The sequence below is a fragment of the Hyalella azteca genome, unplaced genomic scaffold (genome assembly GCF_000764305.2).
Source record: "Hyalella azteca isolate HAZT.00-mixed unplaced genomic scaffold, Hazt_2.0.2 contig13648, whole genome shotgun sequence".
In the NCBI taxonomy this organism is placed as follows: domain Eukaryota; kingdom Metazoa; phylum Arthropoda; class Malacostraca; order Amphipoda; family Hyalellidae; genus Hyalella; species Hyalella azteca.
In genome coordinates, this window is record NW_025943562.1 from 84,259 (window position 1) to 108,909 (window position 24,651).

Consider the following 24,651-nt stretch of genomic DNA (forward strand, 5'->3'; position numbering starts at 1 on the left):
AACGAAGGGCTTCAAGAATGATGTCAGCTTGAAGAGAACAGCCACAAGGAGGATGTCTGCTTGCAAAGAGCTACAAGAAGGGCGACACAGGAACAAGCATAGCGGCGTACAGCTCGATGTCCACCGCCCCGTCCACTCCTTCCTGACGCGGCAGAGACGCTAGCAGCTCCTCGCACTCGGCGACCCCCAGCGGCTCGCCTTGCATCGACAGCAGCGACACCAGCACCGACCTCGACAGCGCCCCCGTCGGTAAAATCTGGAGGCAAATTTGGATCAGGGGCTAGGATACTTCGATGGATTCAAGCACGATATGCAGGGGTTTGAGGGATTGACATTACGAGTTTTCTTAAGTTGTTTATAAACGGTTAAAAAAGGTGTTTCGTGTTTGTAATAATTCGTTGTTACTGTCTTGTAGGCGGTGAAAATAACACAAATGTTTATTGCATATTGGTAAAGTTCTTCCTGTGCTTACAACAGACTCTTTTATATTCCTTTGTTCGCTATAACTATCTTTGAATAGTTTGTCTCAATAATCTGTAGTTACGACTTTCATACCGCATCATAATTGGTCATAACTCCCCATATCTAAATAATTTGTTATGTTCGACGTCGATATTCTACTAGTTTATATTCTTTTACCTTGTTACTCAATATGTTCATACAGTTTGTTCATTTGAACAAACTGTATTTAAATGTTTAATTAAACACATATTGTTACGCACAAACAAAACGAGTGTCGATTATTTATTTTCGCTTCAACGAGCTATGGTTTCGAGAATAGTTTACAGATACAATTATACACTGATTATTGATTAAGCAATACGCGAAGATTCACTGAGATTTCCACTGAGGATTTCTAGAAACAACTGAGCGGATTCAGGCCACATCAGGCCTACTCTTCAGCGCCGACATCGCTATGTTATGATTCATGGAGAAAGCAGAAAAGAGATCTGCAGGAGAGGAGATCGACTACAAATCAACTGAGGTAGAAGAATTTTTAATAAGGTATACCCACTCCGTAAGTGTTTTTGTGTCACGCTGTTCCGCTATGGAAACCATTTACTTTAGTGACTGAGGCAGTTATAAGGAGCCCCTGAACGATCAAGCGGCTGGATAAAAAGCTCGAGTTAATCGATTGCTTCGAGCGTGATTGACCGTGTAGAAACCCGTTTGACGCTTTGATTGAGTTTATAAACGTTGGGAAATGATGATATATTTATTTTGATCTTTCCCTTTGGGTAACTCGACGGATTTATTTGTCAGGTTTTCCGCCCGTAGTGGCTGTAATGGCACGTAAAGGTTTTCGATCCTTTAATTACAAAGTTGACAAGTATGAAGAATAACAACACATGGAAAGATTCAACACGACCTATATTATAAAAAATTGGACACAGACCTAAACACAGGAATTGAACAGAGTTATCGTCATGAGTTACGGTATTAACACAGCCTGGTCAGTCTCTGCTAAAATGGCCTTCTCTTCAGATATAAAAGAACTGTCTAACTCGAGTTTCCCTAAACTGGTACATCACCGGGTTTAGGATAGAGACACCAGTGAACAGAGACATCCAGGGACAGAGAACCGGACACTGAGGGCTGATTGACTTCTCCGTAACTTGTTCCGCCGTAGTTATTGTTAATAGATGGCCTCGCGGGATCTTCGTGACTCCTTGGTTTAGCGCCCCCTTTTACTATGGCGAGAGCTGATAGAAGATTTTCTGAAGACGGTCGTTTCGTCATCGATTTCCAACTCATCAGCTGTTTCATTCTCTACAATCCTTCGCTCCAAAGCATATACTAGATGTTTGTGGGTCTCTTCGTGATCCCATCTTCGGTCTTACGCTGGTCACCAATCTTTCTTACAACGGCGAGAGCTGATAGCAGATTCTCTAAAAAATTGTGTGCCGTCATTCACTTTCGTATATGATTTTCTTGGCAGTTGTGTCTCGCACATGAAAACTACACTGACCACCAACTTGGTCATGTCGTCAGCTACAAACAACTACACCGCGGCTGCTCAGTGGGCTCGCAGGCTCAAGACCTACCGCCTGGCTCTAGACTGCCTCCTGCATGACGCACGCCCAGCTACTTAGATAACCCACAACCCGCAACGTAGCGTCGATTTGATTTTACCCTAAATAATCCAGAGTTTTCTCCCCATGAACAGGAACAACCACTTCTCCCTATATCTTGCTATTCGCATGCTCCCCCAAATCACACCCTAATTAACATTCGTAATTCCTACTCTAATCATCTTGAGGCGATGCCAGATGACGATTGATATACTCGTAAAGTTAGACGGACGAAATTGGTTGATAGAAAGATACGCACATTTTTGGAAGTCGTAACCATTGCTTACAATCAGAATCAACGCAGCAGCTCAAAAAGCAACCACCAGCGAAAAAAAAATGTGAACTGGTTTAGTTTTTTAAGAGAAAGAGGTTTTGATTAAAAGATTGGAGGCCTGATTGAGGTTGATTGAAGCGCGCATCAATCGATTGATTCAAGCTTACGATCAATCCGCTTGATCGTACTCGTTCCAAGTGCGACATTTTTATACCAACAGCAAACAAAAAGTAATACTGGAAACTTTTAAACACGTAAGTCGAAAATTATGAACTCTTATCATGATGTATTGCATCGAACTCGCTTCCCTGTTGTTGCGAGGCCACTAGGCTAGATGTGAAAGAGAACAAGAGGCGGCGCAGAGTGGCCGGAAAGAAGAATAAGAAATGGATAAGACAATAGGAGATGAAAAAGGCGCACTGTGCATGATTGGGTGGGTTATAGGTGAGTGGGCTTAGTTTGGGGTTGGGAAAAGGTTGAGAACCCGTCAGGGCTTTGGATGGTTCAAGTGAGTGGGTGATGGGGAGGTGGTGGTTATTTATTTGCACTATTTGCAGTTTTTGAGCAGAGTTAAAAATAAATAAAAATGATGCGTGCTCCCACTATTTACAGGCAATCTAGCTTATTTTTCGTTTTATATATTTATTTCTATTTTCTCAATTGATATGATGAGAAGAGGAGGTGATGATTGATGCTGACAGAAGTTAAGGCGGTGGACAGAGTCGCTCGAGATTTGGAGGGAGGTAGAAAGGTAATTGGTTTATTTCGTACTGGGTTTTCGATCTCTTTGTCGCGTCTCGGTGAGTCGCGTCAGTCCGTCAGCGTGATAGTGTATTGGATGATATGTGTGGTTTTGGGACCAGCTACACCCAAGCGTGATGGGAACAACTGCCGTCCGAGTACAGCACAGTCCGCTGTGCCGTTTGTACAGGGTTGAAGTGGGGGAGCGTGGGGATTAACCTAACAAAGGTGAGGTATAGAGTGCGTTTTATGTTTGAAAGGAGGTGGTAGAATCCGTATATTGTATGCAGAAGGTAGGGCCATGTGGGCATTTATCATGTGAAGTGGGGCAGGTTTGAGCAGTGGCTGGGGCACTAAACTTCATACGCTACATGGCCCTGTAGCGTGCTGACAAAAGACAGAGATGTGAAGTGCAGCACGTGTATCAGTGAAGTGTGGAGTTAGATATCACTGGTCTCCAGCACGCACCTTAGCCTATCACGACTCAATGGACCAAGAATAAAGCAGGAACTCGGCTTACTTTGGTGATGCCGTCGCCACCGTAGCTGGGCACTCCGCTCTCAGGTTCGACGACCAGCTGCTGCTGCTGCAGCACCTGCTGCAGGTGGCTGCGTCCTTCACGCGCCAGAACCTCCAAAGCAGCGACCAGTTCGCCCTTACTGCATCCCGAGAACCTACAGATGGAGCAGGAAATTCCTGATTTATGCGTGCATGTGTGCAAGTATTATGCTAATAATATCTAAATCGTAAAATAATCGTCAAATATTAAAAAAAAACTAGGAATACAGCACCGAAGGATATGCTACATAAATTCACCATATTTTCATTGGAAACGTTTCAGAGACCAGTTCCATGGCCACTTGACAAATTAAAAATTATGAAATAAAAGCAGATTGAAGGAGAGATATACGATGTTGTCATACTTGCGTTCCAGCACGAGGTTCTTGGCGCCGGTGAGGAAGGCTGCCAGATGTACGGCGTCAGCGGCCTCCTCGCCAACCATCGCCTGTACGGCCTTCGCTGCCTCCGCCTCGCTCGGCACCAGCCCTGAATGATCATGATCTATTCTACACGCATCATCATGTTGCGTCTACCCGTACACACTCAGGACAATATCACGAACGTTCGTTTAGAGACCACATGGGCCTTCACGTTGCGGCTACACGCTCGACACTCAGCCATAAACTCACTTGGACATGCAACGAGTGAAATTTGACGGGCAATGAAGTTAAAATTTATCTTCAATGTTTGCGATTTAATTTTTAAAGTAAATGCTTCACTTCCTTCGATGCAAGCTTCACTTCCCACATACGCAGTAACGACGGACTTCCAACAACCTATAAGAACGGCTAAATCCAAAAATTTTTGACCGAGTTGAAATAGCAATCTACTAATATTTTTCGCCCAAATATTCTACTGATTTCCGAGTGCACTAATGATTATAAGCAGCAAAGCTAGTAAAGGTAATGCAGACCTACCGAGAGCTCGCAGGATAGTGGACAAATCCTTGACATGTACGGTGTTCTTATCTTTATCCTGGAAAATTGCGAAGATCTCAGCGAGTTTCCTGTCCAGCGCCATGATGCTTGTTTGTTGCCATGGCGACGCGTCGGTCTCGCGATAAGTTCTCTGCACAATACAGACAAGAAACACGATGTACGGTAGTAATAACACTATGTATGATGAAAACGCATTCGAGAGTAAAATTCTTCGTCTTTTCTATTTCAGGATAAGGAATTACTTTTCGAATTTTTTGGAATATACTTTTGCGGTTTACAAAATGGAGAAATTTAGCGAGAAGACCCGTGTCTTGTAGAGGATAAACAAATAAGACGATGAGGTCTAGAAGTTATATTCTAATATACTCTTTAGTACAAGCTCGCACATATAACAAGTTTCTTTACACTATTGTACAACGAGATTGCTCCGATAATCTTCACAAAAAATGTTTAAAAAATGCCCACACGTAAATAATTAGCAATAATACAGGCCACTGTTAAAATGTTACCTTCCAAAGCGTACAATAATAAAACGCTGCTTCTAATCACTATGTATGAGTCAACATTAAAAGCTTTCGTAGGATTTATTACGAGCTAAGAAATCATTACACAGTGCAGACATAATACCTCCTCAGGAATGTCTTGCAAAATAATACTAGGTTAAGAACAATAACATTAATAATAAAGGCACGTGTGGGGGGGCGTGTACCCCAAACAACGACCATCATGAGGAACGTGACCTCGCCCAACTTTGACCTTGAGTAGAACTAACTTAACGAAATCAGAACTTGGTGACGAGGAGAGAAGGTGCAATCAAGAAAGATGATAAATTAAAGCTTAAGCATAGAGCAAACTAACGTGAGTGAAACCAACAACCAAACACCGCACGTCATCGGAGGCAAGCGGGCGGAAGCTATTGTTAGTCTGTTATTATTGTGGTCACCGAAACGATCGGTGATATCGAGTTAATCTATACTCTAGAGCAACACTAGCGGGCCTAGGACGAGTGGAGGTAGAGTCAGATCATTGAGTGTTTCACTATTATTCAAGGGCTTTATTTTGCGATAAATATATATCTCGAGACTTGATCCTGGCTGGCCCTAGGACCTGAAGAGTAACATACACCCCAAGCAGTATTGCAACGAATGTGGTCTTAGAGAGCTCTTGTCACAACCTAACCACTGCCCGGCATACATCACACCCACTGCAGCACACAACATCACTCTTTACCTGTAACAGAATTCGTTCCATTTATAATCTACTTTCAACGCGTCAATAATTTTTGCAAGAGAATTCATGTATCATGGCTGGGTTCTCACGCTTTGCGTCGTGGAAGACAAGACTTTATTGTCTCTACGAGCGATATCCTGAGTATCAGATTAGGTGATCGGTTCAACTAATACCGTTTGCTGCGGGATTATCCTATCTATATATTAGTATACCTCAAGGTGATATAATAATGATCGTCAAATGATCTTAAAATTACAATAAGTATGCATTACATATATTATTATTGACTAAATTAAAACATTTTCAGGTTTAAGAACGTCACAAAGGGCTGGGCTAGCAACACAGAGGCCTAATCTGAACAATGCTCAAACAGGATCCTTAGGCAGTTACGCTAATTTCGATTAAACATTATCAGCTAGTAATTGCTCTAACTCCTGAAATGTCAAGGAAAAGCGTAGCAAATTGTTACATTAAATAATGTGGCTGTCTATCAAAACTGGGAATGCGATTCGGTCAAATGGAAATTGCTTGCAAGGAACAGTGAGCCGGCAAGACGGCAGGCTTCAAGAACGGAGCCTTGCCGACATCATCGTTGTCTGCACTACTTGCTATAGGCAAATATTTGCTACTTGAAAATACTTCATTCACGCGAGATTCCAGCAATTTATGGTCAATACTGATACACGTTATCAGCAAAAAAGATGATATAAACGAGAGCTACATCGAGAGATTGACTAAAGACATTAGCAGTATCTAGGAAGGTTAAAGCAGTTATTGATATTAGGTTAGAGAGAGACTCTACTGATATTTTAGATCCCTTGATTAATCGGTGATACTCAACTCAACAGATATCATAACAAGACAAGTGACGTAAAAATCATTCATTCTAAAACGAAAACATGAGACATAAAATTTATAGAATATTTTAAATGAGAATTAGTATTAAATTGATTCAACCACAAATGAGGCAATAAAATCGCGAAAGAATTTACACTCGAAGTGATTCAAAGTTGGCGAAGAAGCACTCACGTTGGTGATTTGGGACGCACGTTTGGAGTTTCATGAAGGATGTTGTGATATCAACAAACAGGCGTCTTTAGGAAATCCTAACCCAGACTAATATATTCGATGGTATGGAAACCCTCATGAAAGAAGAACTTTCCCAAATCAAGCGCTTAGACGGAAGAAGATAACTCACATACTTGAAAATTCAGAGAAAAAATGTAGCTCTCGTGGATTTTTGAAGAGGCATGTGCAATAACAAATTTAATGCAAATAGGAACATTAGACTTCATACGTTGTCGTTTTTAAAACCTTGCTGTGAACGGCGAGTCACATTGACTTGCTGTGGTTCAAATAACACCTGCACATGTGACGGTCAAAACCGTTCAGCTCCTGAAAGACGCTAGGTGAGCTTTCATTTGCAAATTTTATAATTTTATTCGTTTTTCCCTTGATCTGTATTCATTATGAGCCGTTGGGAGATGAGAATATTATGGATAAGAAAATCTATAACTTGAAAACGCATATAGTTTCAACATTTTCTTGTGCACAGACATTTTGGTGTTGCGGCATTCGACAGCTGAGAAAAAGTTCAGGACTTTAAGAACAGCAATCCATAATCAGCTTAGACAACAATATACCTAAACAAAGAGCATTCGTACTTAACAGTTCAATAAATATCTAGATGAGCGAACGCCTAAATAAAGTGCACTTATTATTCGATTATTCGTACTCAAACACCCCACGGAGATGAGGGTCCGGGAATGAAATGATTGCTACAGAAGACCATGAGATTGCTTGGCAGGATAGGAGGTGTGCCGTCCGCCCACGGCAACTGCAGCAACTTCTGGGCGGCAACGTTGAACCAGACGGACAGCGTGGCATGTGGCAGTGTATGACCAGACGGACAGCGTGGCATGTGGCAGTGTATGACCAGGCGGACAGCGTGGCATGTGGCAGTGTATGACCAGACGGACAGCGTGACACGTGGCAGTGCTTGACCAGATTGGAGTGTGGCTGGTGGCAGCGTTGAACAAGAAGACGAGCGTTGCATGTGGCAGTGTTGAATATGAAGAGCAGTTTAACAGCACTGCCTCATGACTGACAGGGCTAGCAGAGGAAGAGCAGGACCTTACCGCTAGTTACTGAACAACTTCATCTGCTCGAGCTGCATCTCCAATGCTATACGCTCTTCTATAACCTGCACATGGCATAGATAACATTAGAACATCAACAGCAAGCGATATAGGTTTAAGCAACAAAACCGTAAGATTATGAGTTATAAATCAGTCACAGAATAGAGCAAGTATATGATATCACCATGAGACAGTAAGTGCATATCATATAAGTGTAGCATTATAGCCACAATGCAACGGAAATACAGCAAAACCGCGGCCTGACCTCGGCCAGCTCCTGGTTGAGTTCGTTGTTGAGTCTGGCGAGGACGGTGTTGCGGTCGCGCGTTGTCTTGATGCTCGCGTAGACATCCTTCTTGTCTTTCGTTCTGTGGCTCGAAATACACACGTCAAAATTTACTTTGTTCTAGGTGGAAGCGAGGCTATATTAAAATTGGATTGTTAAAACAAAGGATGTAACTTATTGTTCACAAATATTGTTTAACTTACAGATATTTGTCATAGTGTTAAGCGACTAAATGATACAGAAGATCTGACGAATTATTTACTGAAAAATTACATTAACAATCAACGCGTTTCATTTCCCTTGTACAGTTCCATAATTAAAATCTTTGTCGAGTAAATTATGATAATTACCCCACAACAGTGGGTTGCTTGTCGGAAACTGGGATGAAAAAGGATGGAAAATGACTATATTGGTAAATAGGGATCAAGAATTTATCGGTAAGCCCCAGGACTTGTCACTGACCCAGCACTCGCAGCTCTGAGCAGCAAGCATCCCGACGTGTGCGCGGCAGTAGGAGCAACAGTAGCCGCTGCAACAGGTGTAACAGCAGGAGCAGCTATAGTCGCTGCAGTAGGAGCAATAGTAGAAGCAGCTGTATGAGCGTCTTCCACAGCCTCTGTGTTTCTCAGTACGCTCGCTCCAGCTTGATCGGCGATGGTTATTGCATCTGCAGCGACCGAAAAACACCGTAAATATGCACGAATAAGATTCCTTTACATTAATCGCCCACGTTAATACTTTCATCATTGAAATACTATTCAACAATGGAAAGAATGATACCAGTTGCTGGATAGTGAGCCAACTGACGTGACTCGCTACGAAAGATCAGTTTAACCGAAACAAGCGCCGAATATCTCACCAGCGGAAGGTTTTCTGTAGACTTCGAAGGCGGAAGCGCGCGGTATGAGTTGAGCGTCAGACACGCAGCTCTGCAGCGGCTGATGGCACGGAAGGCGGGGTTCTGCAGACTCCGCTCCTACAGACACCGTCATGCCGTCCAGGTGCTGCAGGGATGGTAGTAGTCTACTGCTCTGCAGGTGCTGCATGCCACTGCAGGTCGCGTCCACAGCGCACGCTTCGCCTGCGCTGCGCTGATACACCAACTTCTTGCCAGGCGTGACCTGCTGAAGCAGGGTGAGGGTCAGGGATGAGGATATTAGGTCAAAATGAGGAGTGGATGGAGGGAGGGATGGGCGGGGGGAAGGGGAAATAAGAGAGGAATGGAGAAGGGGATTGAAGGGGGAATAAAAAAGGAATAACAGAGGGGATTGAATAGGGAATTAAAAAGAATGGAGGGGAAGGATCTACTGCATGAGACGGGATGCGAACCAAGGTCAGAAGGCTAAATAATTACTTCACAAAATTAGACGATAGTTCATAAACTTGATAAAAACAGTAGTAGCGTTTTGCGCTAGTGAGCTAGTGACGGGACGCTAGTGACGGGACGCTAGTGACAGTAACTAGCGACAGTAACTCACGTGTCCAGGCGAGCAGCGAGGCGGGACGGCAGGCGGCGCCCCCAGCGGCAGCGCAGCACTGCGGTGCTCTGCACACACTGTCATCGCCAGCTCATTAATGTGGACATCTCATTAACCCATTAAAGCCTATTGGCAACTTTAGTTGCCACCTCAAAAAAATGGTTGTATTATTCATAATATGAAGTAAATTTCTGTTTTATAGTCCTATACCGCATCATACATGTTCCATACGATTACTGAACAAGAATTGTTCACTTCTGTTGCTCTCCCTTCAGTCAGTTGACCTTTTAACTACAGGCAGTCACTGTGTTTTTGATCAGGCCTGAACAGGCACACAGAGAAGGCTACATTAAAATAGTTTGTAAGTCAAGATTTCATAATTTTATGTGTTGAAATGATGGATTAGGAGTCTAGTAATCAGACAAAATTCATAAATGGCATTAATCATTAACATTAAAGACAATATAAGCTATATCATGCCGAGTGGCAACTAAAGTTGCCACTCGGCATTGGTGACATGCAAACTGTATTTTTGCATGAATGTGGAGATAAAAGGCTACCTCATGTTCTACATGTATTATAACGCAATAAGTTAGCATCCAGTTGATAGAAAGATATTTCAATGAAGTTTGATAGTGATATTTATAAAATATATTTACATATATTCATATGCAAGTGAACTTTACCAGAAGTTTACGATATATTGGTAGATTAGGACGAAAATGACAATGATGTTTATTTGCAATTTACCATCCAAGGAAAATACTCGTATGGAATCATACATGGATTCAGATGATTTTGATGATAAGGTTGCCCGGAAACCTGATAATTTGCCCAGATATATATTGATGAGTCATTTTGTCAAGATGATAACGAACAAAAGGAAAACCACCTTCAAAGAAGCAAAACTCAATTGTTAATAAATAGAGCAAAGATGACGTGACTTCGTCAATACCTCACTTTTGGAAGATCGACATGCTATCCAGTACTCACTGACTGAGAAAAGTACTGCATAAGACGCAATGAATTACTTTAGAACTACTAACGAATGGTTAAACCATTTATGTGAACAGAGCAAATTATATGCTCAGCAATAAATCTGCAGTGTAATGAGATCAGTTTTGCTAGCATGGGAGTATTTCTGCCTGTATTGCTCCTCTCTTGACAAACTAAACTGCCTCATAGAAGGCTCTAATGGTCTGATTTGTTTCACCAACAATTAGCAACTTATCGATTCAAAATTCATTCCGAAAAATTGTGGTGGTCCCTTTTCTGGGCCACCACCATAGTTAGTGCCGGAGCTGTAAATGCTTCTAGGCACTTCAATACATGCGGTAACAATATTCAGTGGTTGAAATTCATCAGAGGTGTTAGTGGAACCATAGAGAGTCAGCCCAGATAGGAAGTAAAGCGGTTCTAAATTTGCATCACATGGACCCGCTTAGAATATTGTCCTGATAACTACAGCAGACTACTGGATAGTGAAAGGAGAAACAAAGTATGCAAAATGTCACGCACTAAAGGAAGGACTGTGTGCAAATGCAAATTATGCACTATTGCTCATCACCCTCGTTGCATGAAAGTTATCCATACGATGTTTATTCTTCCTATGCAGCAGTGGTTATCGATGATGTTTACCATTATAAATGTTATTGGCCCATTTTCTCATGAGTTTATCAATGATTTAAATACTGAATTGATAAATCATTTATAATTCCTAAATATTTGCTTCATTACGTCAATTTACCTATAGCAAGTTTAGTTTTATTAGCCCTATTCTATATTATTACCATAAATTACATAGAAATTCATATATTTTATCTTAGTGCCGAATGGCAACTTTAGTTGCCAGGCCATATTTTAGTATTCATCTACAATTTTTGTAAAATGAATGTTTTAATAGATTAACAATGACCAACTGAAGTATTCAAACTGAAAAAAAATATTTAATTGTCCCCCAAATAATTCTCGGCTTTAATGGGTTAACGTGGAAAACTCATTAACGCGGTCAGCTCAGCTCATTAACATGGTAAGCTCATTAACATGAACAGATTATTACCAGCGGTACAACAAGCGTAACAAATGAGAGTCTAAATGGGGGCGCAAGACAATGAACATACTGGACTAGTCAGCGCCCGAGATGACACTTACAGCTTGGCAGACCAATTAAGACGAGCTCGTAAGGCTCAACTCTTGCTACCTCCATCAATTGCAGACTAATAAATTGTTCCTATAGATGATATAAACTGTAGGTTATTTTGCATAAAAGAAATTCACGAGTCACTAATGCATTAAACAAATAAGTAAGTGTCAGTAATTCGACGCTCTGTGCCTACACTATTTTAAGAGCAAGACTATCACAATCAGAGTAATAAGGATCTAACTAAATGGCGAGGTTAAAGTTCGAAGCACACGGAATTGAACCATGAGTTTTGGGTTCAATACTTGCAACCAGCTGTGTAAATTTGGTCAAAATTTACAAATTTACTGAAACTAATATTAAAAATCGGTGAATATACGCAATGTATGATCTGGATCTGAGCAAACCAGAGTTAATGTAAGTGCTATGATCGTAGTTCAGAGCATCCAACAAATAACGAATGAATAAAGGCAACAAGAAGCCAGGCATTAGCAGCAGGATCACTCACGGAATTTGTTAAGGTCTAGAGAGGAGGAGCGGGCGTGGGTTCTGGCAGGTCTGGGCGGGGGTGGCGGGGGCTCCTTCTTAGCAGCACCCATGGGGAGGCTCGTGGGGCCGAAGTGACTGCGCACCAGCGACACACTTTAGTCAAGTAACTCGAGATCACAACTCGCTTATTTAAAAGTTATGTATGCATTTTACTGCCAGGTGAGGGATAAGTTTCATGAACAATCACATGTTTAAATCGTTCGAAAATATCAATTTACTCCATGAGATCTCGTAAAGGAAATACTAATAATAGAATAAAGCAATCAATGACATGATTAGAAAGCAAGTTCATGTTCGCCAAAGGCAGAGGCAAACTACAGTGAGACTCACTACTGTTAGTTTATGTTGAGTGTGAGTAAGGCAGAAATAACAAGTAAATATTGATTGATTGGTCGTAACTCAAACTTAAATACAACTTAACATTGAATCTTTCATGTTACATGCTACAAAAACAAAGGTTCATAGGATACACAAATATAATAACAAGCAATGAGGAGTAAATGTTTACTTTGTAATGGTAATGGATGAATTAATGAATCATCAAGAGAAATAACTATTATAATTTTTAGTTATTATGAACACCACGCATCTTGCGGGCACACACGCTAGGTGAAACCTTCACACACGCTAGGTGAGACCTTCACCCACGCTAGGTGAGACATTCACCCACGCTAGGTGAGACATTCACCCACGCTAGGAGCTAGGTGAGACATTCACCCAGGCTAGGTGAGACATTCCCCCAGGCTGGGTGAGACATTCACCCACGCTAAGTGAGACATTCACCCACGCACGCTAAGTGAGACATTCACCCACGCTAAGTGAGACATTCACCCATGCTAGGTGAGACATTCACCCACGCTAGGTGAGACATTCACCCAGGCTAAGTGAGACATTCACCCACGCTAGGTGAGACATTCAACCACGCTAAGTGAGACATTCACCCATGCTAGGTGAGACATTCACCCACGCTAGGTGAACCATTACCCAGGCTAGGTGAGACATTCACCCAGGCTAGGTGAGACATTCATCCACGCTAGGTGAGACATTCACCCACGCTAGGCGAGACATTCACCCATGCTAGGTGAGACATTCACATCCACGCTAACTGAGACATTCACTCACGCTAGGTGAGACATTCACTCACACTAGGTGAGACATTCACCCACGCTAGGTGAGACATTCACCCACGCTAGGTGAGACATTCACCCACGCTAGGTGAGACATTCACCCACGCTAATGAGACATTCACCCAAGCTAGGTGAGACATTCACCCAAGCTAGGTGAGACATTCACTCACGCTAGGTGAGACATTCACCCACGCTAGGTGAGACATTTACCCACGCTAGGTGAGACATTCACCCACGCTAGACGAGACATTCACCCACGCTAGGTAAGACATTCAAGCCCACGCTAGGCGAGACCTTCACACCCACGCTAGGTGAGACATTCACCCACGGAATGTGAGACATTCACCCACGCCAGGTGAGGAACACTCACCTAGGGTCGAGGTAGGTGGCTGAGGTTGCAGTAGCGCTGGTACCTAGCACAACATGAGCACATCATTAGTACGGCACTCGGTAAACAGCAGACCAAGCAAGCCACACGTTGGACAATGTTAAACAGAAACTGTTACTTGCAACCAGTGTAGCCGTGGCTGAGGTTGTCTTTTTTGAAATAACGCTGATGAATTAATTTCAGCTAATCCGCTTTCATTCAGCAAGTCTAGCTTATCGCACTACTAACATTTGAATATGAAAACTAAAAAAATTAATATCATATTTATTAATGTTTATGAGTCGTATCAATGAATAATAACCAGAGTAGATACAAAGTTTGACTTTTAACTCGATTAAAACAGTAGTTTAAATGCAGAGTTATAAAAATAAGGTTTTAAACAGAGCCTAAGTGAGGGAACGCACTGGTGAGGCGTTAGTAAGTCATTCATGCATCTTTATGGGACAGACACGTGACCTCTTGTGAATTAGTCACTCTACATGTATACTGAGGAAGAAGATTCTTTAGGCAAATGAAAATGACTGTTAACGTAATAACTGAGAGCAGAGTCAAGATACATTAAGACGAGCATACTAAGTGATAATGTATAGGTGAGTGAGCTGAGGGCAGAGTATATTATATTAGACATATTGAATATTGAATCAAAATTAGTCATGTTGAAATGAGAACTGACCGGCAGAAGACGCGGCGCTGTCGCCCTCACTCCTGCCAGGTTCAGGAGTTATCCGCTTAGCTTTTGGGTGAAGAATTTGCGGGTCCTGAACATACAAGAAATATAGTTAGGATAATATCCTGTAGCTTTATTATTCAAGAGTAATATTAATAAATATCTATTGGCCCAAAATCTCTAACAGAGTAGTGGTCTGGTAAATTCGTTTCCAAGGAGAGTAAACATAATGATAAAGTTGAGATAATTAAGCTTTTCATGGACTTCACACGGCATGCAGGCGCATAGACTAAAGAATAAATCATGTATAGAATGTCTTCTACGTGGTAACTGATGAAGTTGAATTCATTGCGCTTTAATTAAGCTCTTATTGCCACTAATATGCAAGATGATGCTGCTGACTTTATGTACCTACGTAAATATTAAGGTCATATTAACCTCATTCAAGGCAAACCCAAATCTTGATATGTACGTTAGGATAATTGCCAAAGAGAATTTTTTCTCCTGAATTTCATTAAAGGTACACAAAAATAACACCAAAAATAAAAGAGACACATGAATGAAGTCAAAGAACGCAACGACAACAAATCTTTGTTCTTACTCAGCATGAGGTTGGAGAAATGTTAGTGTAACATGTGAATTATAGAGACAAACCTAGTATAGTAAAGTACAATGTAGGTTGCACTGATAGAGCATGCACTAAGCGATACAATAGAGGATATTATACGGGACGAACCTCTTCGACAGCACTGCGCTGGAAATCAAAATTGACGGGCTTGAGGCCAGGCGAGGAGACGTTAGAGGTCGGCGAGTCCACGAACTTAGTCCACTGACAACACAAATGCGGGCAACATTTAACACAACGCTGCAGTACACACATTTGCCCCTTATATTGTTTTTTATAATTGTATTAGACCTTGGAGAATATTATACATATTTCCCGATTTCTAGAAGGAAGGTATTCCAAAGATTCTTCTCTCAGAGCCGTTAAAACGTAAAGAATCTCGGTTAAAATGAAGACAAACTGGGGGAAGTAAATATAACAGAGCTATAGAATAAGCTGAACAAAAATAACATAATATTCTTACAAGGCACAAACAAGTGAAGTTGGTAGGACTCCAGAAGATAGCTGAAAGATAACGCAATCTACAACGGCGCTGAAGAAGAAACGCTTAATATTAACAAGAGGATTATTTACAGTATTTATTATATATGTATGAGAAAATATCTAGTGATATTAAGTGAACAACAATGTATGTTTGAAAAGACTTCCAACAAAGGAAGACGAGACAGCACAGATAATACACATATCGAATTCCAACAAGCTGGGCATCCACGGTAACACGTATCGAATGACTTGCTGCCTTTTCAATTAATCACGAATATGAGTTTCTTTGGTGAAGAATTTCATGCTTCATTTTGGATTGAAAAAGGGTTTTATAGGGAAAATATTTTTTAAACATAACCAGGACATTTTGTATCATGCTCCCATTTTTAATGGTCGTCTTTCAAGCAGATGTGAAGTCGGAATCTTTGTCTATCTTTCAATATTAAAAATTGAGGCCACTAGGTTTGAAATAGGGCATACTACTAAATATATTATGATACCCAGCACGAGATGACTAATCTGCATAATTAGTCAACGTCAACTGCATACTTTCAGTACGACTACAACAAATGGAATTTTTTTCTGACTGTATATTTTTGCAAAGTTATTATCGTACATACACTCGGTATGATTATAATCATACCTACACTCGGTATGATAATAATCGTGCCTACACTCGGTATGATTATAATCGTACCTGCACTCGGTATGATTATAATCGTACCTACACTCGGTATGATTATAATCGTACCTGCACTCGGTATGATTATAATCGTGCCTGCACTCGGTATGATTATAATCGAGCCTACACTCGGTATGATAATAATCGTACCTGAACTCGGTATGATTATAATCGTACCTACACTCGGTATGATTATAATCGTACCTGCACTCGGTATGATAATAATCGTGCCTACACTCGGTATGATAATAATCGAGCTACACTCGGTATGATTATAATCGAGCCTACACTCGGTATGATTATAATCGAGCCTACACTCGGTATGATTATAATCGCACCTACACTCGGTATGATTATAATCATACCTACACTCGGTATGATAATAGTAATCGTGTCGAGTGTAGGTACATTTGTACCTAGCTGCAGTTGGCCTAGAGTTAAAGAAAGAACAGTTGACTGCAGTGATAATAAGGACCCTCGCACCTCCTTGACCCGTGATGGGGAGATGACCTCCTTGTCGGAGAGCTCCCCAGCAGACGGCGGCAGGGAGGGCGCGGCCGTCGAGGGCGGGGGTATGGAGCTCACCACCGACGACCTGCTGCTGCTGCTGCTGCCACGCCGCTGGCCCTACAAATAATCATATAAGTAATTCTCTACATGGGGCACTCACTTATTATACATCAATATCAATTTAAAAAAAAGAATGATTATTGCTCTGACTTTACCAAAATTTATAAAATGTGAATGATGTACATATGTATACATTTGTATAAACTAGTGGTGTACAAATACAATCTTGAATATGCTAAAACTAGTGATGGGGAAGGGCGGTGAGTTAGGAAAAGAACACACGGCCTTCAATTTACTAGCGACAAGCAAACAGATTCAGACAGTTTTATTTAAATGGCATTAAACTCCAAAAAGCGAGTGATAACTGTTCAAGATTGAATTATTTTACCAAATGAAACTCGTTCAATTTGTATTAAACGTGTTTGAAAGACTAAAACAATGATCACTAAGTGATAATGGTGACCCCCATTTTGAGCTACGAATGAGCTATCCAAAACAGTTACATCCAAAACTGAAGAATTTGATCGGGCCCTAACATGGAAATCTTGAGTTTATTACTCAAAAAATTACGTAATCACCAATATAAATAAGCTATTGTCTAAATTGAAAACCAAAAGCAATGAACAATACGGTATAAAAAGCGTCCCATAAACGCACACGGTAAGTTATTCTCGGTGGCAAATTATTTCACACGACGGCTAGTGATTGCCACAACACAAATCACGTTTCATCTTCACAATAATTAGTAACTTATTTATCCCATGACTGGCCAGCACTACCCAACACCACCATCACCTTCCCGTGCACTAGCATGCTACAGGGTACAGTAGCCTATGAAGGTAAGTATTTAGAGCCATAGGCGCCGTAAGTCCACAGCTACTGCTTAAGTCTGTTTGTAGTCTTCACGGAGCCTACACCCCAGCATGCGTTATCCTCTACACTTACCCCGACTCTCCACCAAAATAAACTCGTCCTGACCTTACCTAACTAAAATAGCTGCAGACAGGTGGAGAGGCGGGGTAAGTGTGGAGGTGAGCGCAAGCTGAGGTTGTAAATTCATTAAGACTCTACTGACTCGAGAAGTGGCTGCGGACTTATGACACTATGGCTTTAAGCCATTTTGGAACTGGTGTGGCATGAGGCTAGAGTAGCCTGCGACTTTGTATCTCTGAAGCTAAGTGTAGCTGTGTATGTTTAGGCTGGGCGTTGGCTCCAGGGCTAGTTCAGGAGTTAAATTTGAGGCCAACAGCTGAGCGTTTTTTTTTTCAGATGATCAATAGAATTATTTCCTTGATGTAGCGGCAGTAGCATTTCTCCATTTCGGTAAATCATATTAGATGGCTGCATCCTCTATTGCAACAGAGTGTGAGCGAATATGGTGCCAAATGCGTCCCAGTATATGTAAAATAACTAAAGCATTGCCGTCGAAAGATACTTGCTTGCAGTCACAATGACAAACTGATAACATAAATGAATTCATTTGAGAAAGAAGAGCAGATTAAGACTCACGATGGCGTTTTCTTTAGGGTGCTGCTGGTGTTGCGCCCCCGAGTGCAGGTGCTGCGTGACGGGCTGCAGGGACGGAAGCAGCAGCGCCAGGAGCGGCTGCGGCAGAGCAGTAGGCAGAGGAACGTTGTTCCTCCTGGCGACGACGAGGTGCATCGCCACCAGGAACTCAGGCAGGGACAGCGCGCCGTCCTGCGTCACGTCTGAGAGGTGCCAGATGCGCGTCAGCTGGTCCGTTGCTAGTTTGCTCTTCTCGAAGAATAGCTTCGCCTGCTGTCCTTGCACAACCTGTAACAAAAAGAATCAGTCAAAATGATCTCAGATGCGATTATGCGTGTGAAAGATGAAATATCACCGTTATCAGTGGCTATTTTTATCATTTGATATTGATTTTTAATTGTTGCACAACTCATTCGTGAAGTTCTCAGAGGCAACAGCCTATTTTTAAAACAGGTTTATAAATTTGTGCCAGGTAAGTGTAATATCCGAGGTCTTGGGCTTTGTTTAGCCAAATTTAAAGTCCGTTGTAAGCTCCCCTGCTGACTTTAGATCTTACTATTGACCCTCGGTCTTGTTATTTCTCCATAAATATTTGTTATTCGATTGGTAATAACGCAGGAGGCGTTTGGGCCAGTAGTTAACTGACGCCATCTCGTCATAACAATTGGATCATCCAAGCTGCTGGCAATCAATCCAACATCTCAGGAGTTTACTCGTAAAATTGGAAGCAAAATCCTTCATTGGGCCAATGGTAATGAGAGAGATAACTCCAACTCCGTAACATATAGCATGGTTAATATTGATTAAATTTTGAAATTTTTTCAACAAATTCATATATTTTTACATATTAAAACTGATTTCCTTATCAAATTATCAACTCATTGGTCATCAGATTCAATTGATTTATTAGGATTTATGGCATAAAAGTTAATTGTTTATTCACCTTAGTGAGGTCAGGCTGCAGTCTCTGGAACTGTTGCGTGTAGTAGCAGCGCTGCTCGTCGCTAATGCGCCATATGCCTTCAGCGTTGGCTGCGCTGTTGCTGTAACAGATTCTTCATAAGAGGAACAATTCAAAACATCTGTCTCTAGGGCTAATATTTAAGAGCAGGAATTGATGCACCCAGATCAGCAATGCCAGCAGCATTGCAGTACAATTAATTTCGAGAATGACCACCAAGTTCAATGTTTGAATAGACTTAAACTAAAATATCCAGTAAACTTGGGCGCAAAACCCACGCTATGAGAACAGATTCCTTGCTCTCAATTGTCAGGTTAGTAAATAGCTAGTAAATAGAAAGAGTATGCTACAAAGGATGCTACATTTTTCACGGTGCATTGCATGACTGCTTCTCACTTGAGCGCGATGCCGTGAGCGACGCTGCTGCAGCTGCTGTCTGGCCCCACGGTGCTGCCGCTGTCTGGTCGCAGCGTCGCGCTGCTCACTGCAGGGCTGGCAACAGGTTCATCCTCACATACTTCCTGGTACCAACACATCATTTCTCAAACAAATCAGAAAATTGTGTGTTAACATCTACCAAAATTAAAAGATAACTGCTTTTTCAGAAGATATATAAAACACCATGCGAAGAGATTAATTGTAAGCTTTATTTGTGTCAAATTGGTGTCATGCTAGTTTTATGGAATGCTTCTCAGCTATCATACAAATGTGGAGGACATTGAGCAAAATATTTCATTTCACAAAACGTGCATTCAATGTAAAAGTAGATCAATACACAAAATAATAGAATTACACTTCAAATTAACTTGTAAAAATTATCCACAATTAATTTTTATACAGCAGAATAAAAATAATAATATAGTCTTTGGCAAGGTTCTGTGCAAATATATTGAATTTAAATGAAATAAATCAGATAAGTGTAAATGAATTAATATTGAAATGAAGCAATTCAATGATAAAACTCAGATCTAGAAAGTAAACATAATTAAAGAGGAAGATTATATAAGCACAGAGAAGCCCTCCATGGACACCTGGACATTGTGCAGGAGTTGCTCCTCGTCATCGCGGTCCTCTTCATTACTGGAGTGTCGGTCAGACGAGTCCTCCTCCGTGCCCAGCAGGTGGCAGTGTTCGTCATTAACTGAACAACAGAAACATTAAATGAGAGCACATCGATGCTAATAAGTTATTAAATTTCATCAGCAAGCATAAATACTACTACTGCTCAGTGTATTTTAAAAAGAAAAAAAAATTACACAATTGTAAGTTATAAAATTTCATTTCATCAAACATAAATACTATTACTGCTCAGTGTATTTTAAAGAGGAACAATAAAAAATTCAAACGATTGTATGGCCTACAGACCCAGTCTCTGCCAGTGAGATGAGCGGTGGTGTGGGGCAGGGAGTTCAGTGCCGTCCTGCAGAGGTAGGAGGTTGGTGGGCGTCACCGAGTCAGAGCCTGGGGACGACACAGAGCCGGGGGAGCTGAGCCCAGGGTCACTGCTGCCGCTGGTAGCTGCTTGATACAAAAATTATGAAACTTTGTAGGTACTTTATTTGTATTGATGATGATAAAGTGATTAATCCCTACTTCCGGAGTAAATGAGAGTGATATTTGAAATATTTGAGGGTTTGGAATGTTGTCAACAAATCTTCAATCAAGCACAAGATACTTGGATGTAAAAAGTGCAATAAGAAATAATACCGGGATCCATTTTATGAGTAGTAATTTACAAGCTAGTCAGTAAAATGGTTGAAAATAGATACAATCCAAATTAAAACACTGAAAAATCAATAAACTTTGAAAACCATTTGTATTTACCAATGAAATTTCCCAACACCAATCTGCATATCTGCAATATCTCTCAGTCCTAACCAAATTTGACACAGACAAAGCACTGACAAAATAACATAGCTTACTTTGTCTCAGAGAATGTTGATGTTGTCTTGACTTTGGCTCAAAATCTTCCAACTCTTCAGAGTCTTCATCCCTCAGGCTGGCTGGAACATTCACTGATGACTTTCTGCTGTGGACTTTAGGAGAGTGTGATGTGTGATTCTTGTTGAGCTCATTGGTGTGGAAGTCCTCAGCCTCAAACTCCTGGGCAGTGATTCTTGTGTAGCCACAGTTGTGGGGAGGCTACACAAGGAAAATAGTAAATTGAAAGATCAGGAAACATTTAGCAAAAGAAATGCTTGTAAAGTGTACACTCGTGGAATCCTACAACAATCCAGTTAATCCTTCTTTGAATTTGAAACTTTGAATCAGAATAATTATAAAAATCACAGGACTATAATGGCAATAATGGCAAAGGAAATACATCAGTACAATTTTAAAACCTTTTAACAAGTGATTGAAACAAATTTTAAGCTTAGACCAAAAGCTGCATAGCTCAACACTTACAGCAATGGGAAGGTTGCTGTCAGAATCGCTGAGTTGGATGAGATCAGGACTGCGGGGCTGCTGTCTGGGCTGCACATGCATGGTGTGCTGCTGGGCATGCCTCTCGTAAGTGTGCACTACACCAACACCAGGATCTGCACACATCAAAAAATGTACTACATCTTAAAAAACTGATCTTCTAAAATTCATTCACGTAATGAATCAAACATTCCTAGAGAACTGATTCAATGGAAAATTATTATGCCTAACATTAGCAGGATGCCTAAAATATATGGAGGGTAAATATACCTATAACAGGCTTATGCCTCAAAATGCATAAACAATGGTGCGTATCTTTCACTGCTTGTAGCCTTGTACACACTTACAAAATAAACTTTATCAAATAATTTTTTGTTTGATGGTGAGTTGCTCTAGAAACATTTTTGGACATACTGAAAAAGATTGTGGCAAACAAGAATTTTTTTAGAAACCAGTCAATTCTAATTTCAACGGGTAGGATGAATATGGTAGAAAAGATAGTTTCACAAATGATTTTAAAAATCCCATATAAATGTGTCTTTTCTAATTTATATTTTTTTACTTAAGAAATTAGTCAAGGGCAATAGGGATAGGTGGAATTGACCAGCACAGAGCACAGGTGTTTTTATCTCCAGCACAGCAGCACAGATCATGTGGCTTTTGCCTGATTGCTAGCCAGCCACCAAGTGTTGCCCTTGACCTTTGGTAACTTCAGTATTGGCTGCCAAAAGTGATCCTATGTACGTACAAGACAAACCAGTGAAACCATGCTGATGCCAATAATCAGTATAAATGCAAGCACATCTTTATTCACATCAGTCTGGTATAAATGCCACCAGACAGGAAATAAGGGATGGTTTTGAGTGTTTTTCCTTAATAACTTCTCACCATGAAACATTTTATAAACAAGTTTGGGCTCATTTTAAAGGTATTTGCAAGGGCTATTGTATGGCATCTTTGGAAAAATTCCATATGCTATTTGTAAGGTGCCAGACGCAAAATAAAAGCCTCCCGAACTAACCATAGGATGATAGGAACGGGGTAATAAGGAACACTTGAAATAAAACTCAATTTTAAAATGGTCGAAGCATGCAGAGTGTGCTCATCCATTACTAACAGTACTCTGAACTTCTGAAGTCCTCCCCTTCCTTTGTTGATGATATAGTCATGTAGATGTAGAATAAATGACTTTATCTGTGATTTTTCTTGTTTTTCCTTGATTGATATGATATTACCATATCCATATATTACTGTATAATTGAAGTGATATTACCTAATCCATGGACATGCCATTGAGCACTGACAACAACCTTGTCCACTGCAAACTTAATATCAGCAGCCATGTATAGCATTTCTTCTGTAAGGTAAGCTTACAGGATGGCTTGTAATTTTGCACCATTTTAATTAAGTCAAGTGATTCACTATATCAAAAAAAGATTATAAAGAACATACCTGAAACACAAAGGAATATTTTAGTGACAACCATCATATTTTTTGAGAAAAAAAAATCATAGTTTAGGTTAGCTACTTTTCATTCTATGTTGCCCAGTGAACAATTCTACATTCTATGCACAATTTTGTGATGACTGATGATGCACTAATTTTTTGTTAAGTGAAATTTTTTCACTGAGCGAGGTAAATCTAATCAAAATTCTTTGTTATTAATTGATTTTTTTGTTAACTGGAGCCTTTGCTAACCATATTATTGATATTGTAAGATATACCTAGATTGTGATTGATGGTTGTGTTATACTGTCACAACCATCAAAGCATCAATCATTACAATTACATTATGTCAGGCAATGATCAAATTATCATAATATTCATAATACCAAAATAAAATACTCTTACTTATTACTATAATTTTGCAGCTCCCAGGTGAAAAATTTTGACTACATTTGGAATTTTGCAGCCTGATCATGATTCATACATTTATACCTAGTAACTAGGCTAATAGTAATAATTAGATAGGAGTAAACTTGAGGTTCATAAACTGGTAGGAAATCTAAATTATGGTTTGAAAGGCCACAATTAATGTAATAGGTATTGCATGAGCACACATGCCACATGGCCATAGCCCTGGGCCCTGGCCATAGGTCACCATTATATTAATATACACAAAAAGCTTACCTTCCATTTCAATTCTTTTATGTTTTTAAACAGAATTCCATTTATATCTGGAAGATTCACGTCAAATAAGCATGAAATAGTTTTTATGAAAATGTTTAAAATGAATAAATTTAATCAGGTTAGCCTAATCAGCATTTGCCAACTCTAAGTCTCTAGAGTCTAGGCTCTAGGTAATAGGTATGTTAGCTTGTTAGCCTGTGTCATAATTTTTTATCGTCTCTGTAACCGGAGTTTGAAAAATTAATCATGTTACTCATGTATGGTTATTGGTCAACGTCCTCATTGTCCTGTGCTGTATTATAGGTAATTAGGTAGCTAAGGTAGGCCTATATATTTTGATACAAAATAATAATATTCATAGCCTGATGAAGTGACGATCATAGCATTTCACTTATTATTGACTTATATGATCCAAATTCCAAACTAAGAAATAGAATTAGGTATAGGATTGTTTACAGTTTCACCAACAAATTTCTATGAGTAAGAAATGGAAATCAGTTCAGTATTTAGGTATAGCTAGAATAATGCTAGGGTAAATGCGGTATATTCCGACACATTAAGGACGCATCGAGAAATGAAAAACTATAAAAAAAAAACGTACCTATGCGTTACGTAAGTTCTGTTGCCTTCACATGACTCTCAAAACACTTCACTACGCGTCAGCAACAATGAAATGTCACA

The 24,651-nt window shown here is 40.4% G+C and overlaps 2 protein-coding genes across 3 annotated transcripts; both read right to left on the reverse strand.

The window, feature by feature from the left end:
* Positions 1–70: 70 nt before the first annotated feature.
* Positions 71–4,693, reverse strand: LOC125178911. The gene is made up of 4 exons (XM_047883765.1): positions 4,566–4,693; positions 4,011–4,134; positions 3,608–3,761; positions 71–256 (listed from the first exon to the last, which is right to left on the reverse strand). The coding sequence occupies exons 1-4, from the start codon at positions 4,666–4,668 to the stop codon at positions 71–73; spliced, it is 567 nt and encodes a 188-aa protein (XP_047739721.1). The 5' UTR covers positions 4,669–4,693.
* Positions 4,694–4,922: 229 nt separating this feature from the next.
* LOC108664969 (ralBP1-associated Eps domain-containing protein 1) lies at positions 4,923–24,189 on the reverse strand. 2 transcript variants are annotated; one of them, XM_018151673.2, is made up of 18 exons: positions 23,971–24,189; positions 21,823–21,956; positions 21,339–21,558; positions 20,782–20,934; positions 20,448–20,557; positions 19,813–19,937; positions 19,399–19,498; positions 18,459–18,743; positions 16,863–17,006; positions 15,326–15,418; positions 14,596–14,680; positions 13,905–13,947; positions 12,367–12,482; positions 9,719–9,795; positions 9,100–9,361; positions 8,703–8,907; positions 8,220–8,322; positions 4,923–8,019 (listed from the first exon to the last, which is right to left on the reverse strand). In XM_018151673.2, exons 1-18 carry the CDS (start codon positions 23,975–23,977, stop codon positions 7,957–7,959), a joined length of 2,325 nt encoding a protein of 774 aa, XP_018007162.1. In that variant the 5' UTR covers positions 23,978–24,189; the 3' UTR covers positions 4,923–7,956. The 2 variants fall into 2 exon arrangements, with proteins under 2 accessions (XP_018007162.1, XP_047739725.1); XM_047883769.1 differs by having other exon boundaries at positions 20,782–20,937.
* Between the last annotated feature and the right edge of the window lie 462 nt (positions 24,190–24,651).

What these genes read in the sequence shown, in the direction of transcription:
- LOC125178911 (XM_047883765.1), bottom strand. Translation starts at nt 4,668, where the DNA reads ATGGCGCTGGACAGGAAACTCGCTGAGATCTTCGCAATTTTCCAGGAT. An exon ending in CACTATCCTGCGAGCTCTCG is followed by an intron (nt 4,135 to 4,565) that starts GTAGGTCTGCAT and finishes ATGATCATTCAG; the next exon opens with GGCTGGTGCCGAGCGAGGCG. An exon ending in GTGGCGACGGCATCACCAAA is followed by an intron (nt 257 to 3,607) that starts GTAAGCCGAGTT and finishes ATTTGCCTCCAG; the next exon opens with ATTTTACCGACGGGGGCGCT.
- LOC108664969 (XM_047883769.1), bottom strand. An exon ending in GCCACCTACCTCGACCCTAG is followed by an intron (nt 12,483 to 13,904) that starts GTGAGTGTTCCT and finishes GCTGGTGCGCAG; the next exon opens with TCACTTCGGCCCCACGAGCC. An exon ending in TCTAGACCTTAACAAATTCC is followed by an intron (nt 9,796 to 12,366) that starts GTGAGTGATCCT and finishes TGGCGATGACAG; the next exon opens with TGTGTGCAGAGCACCGCAGT.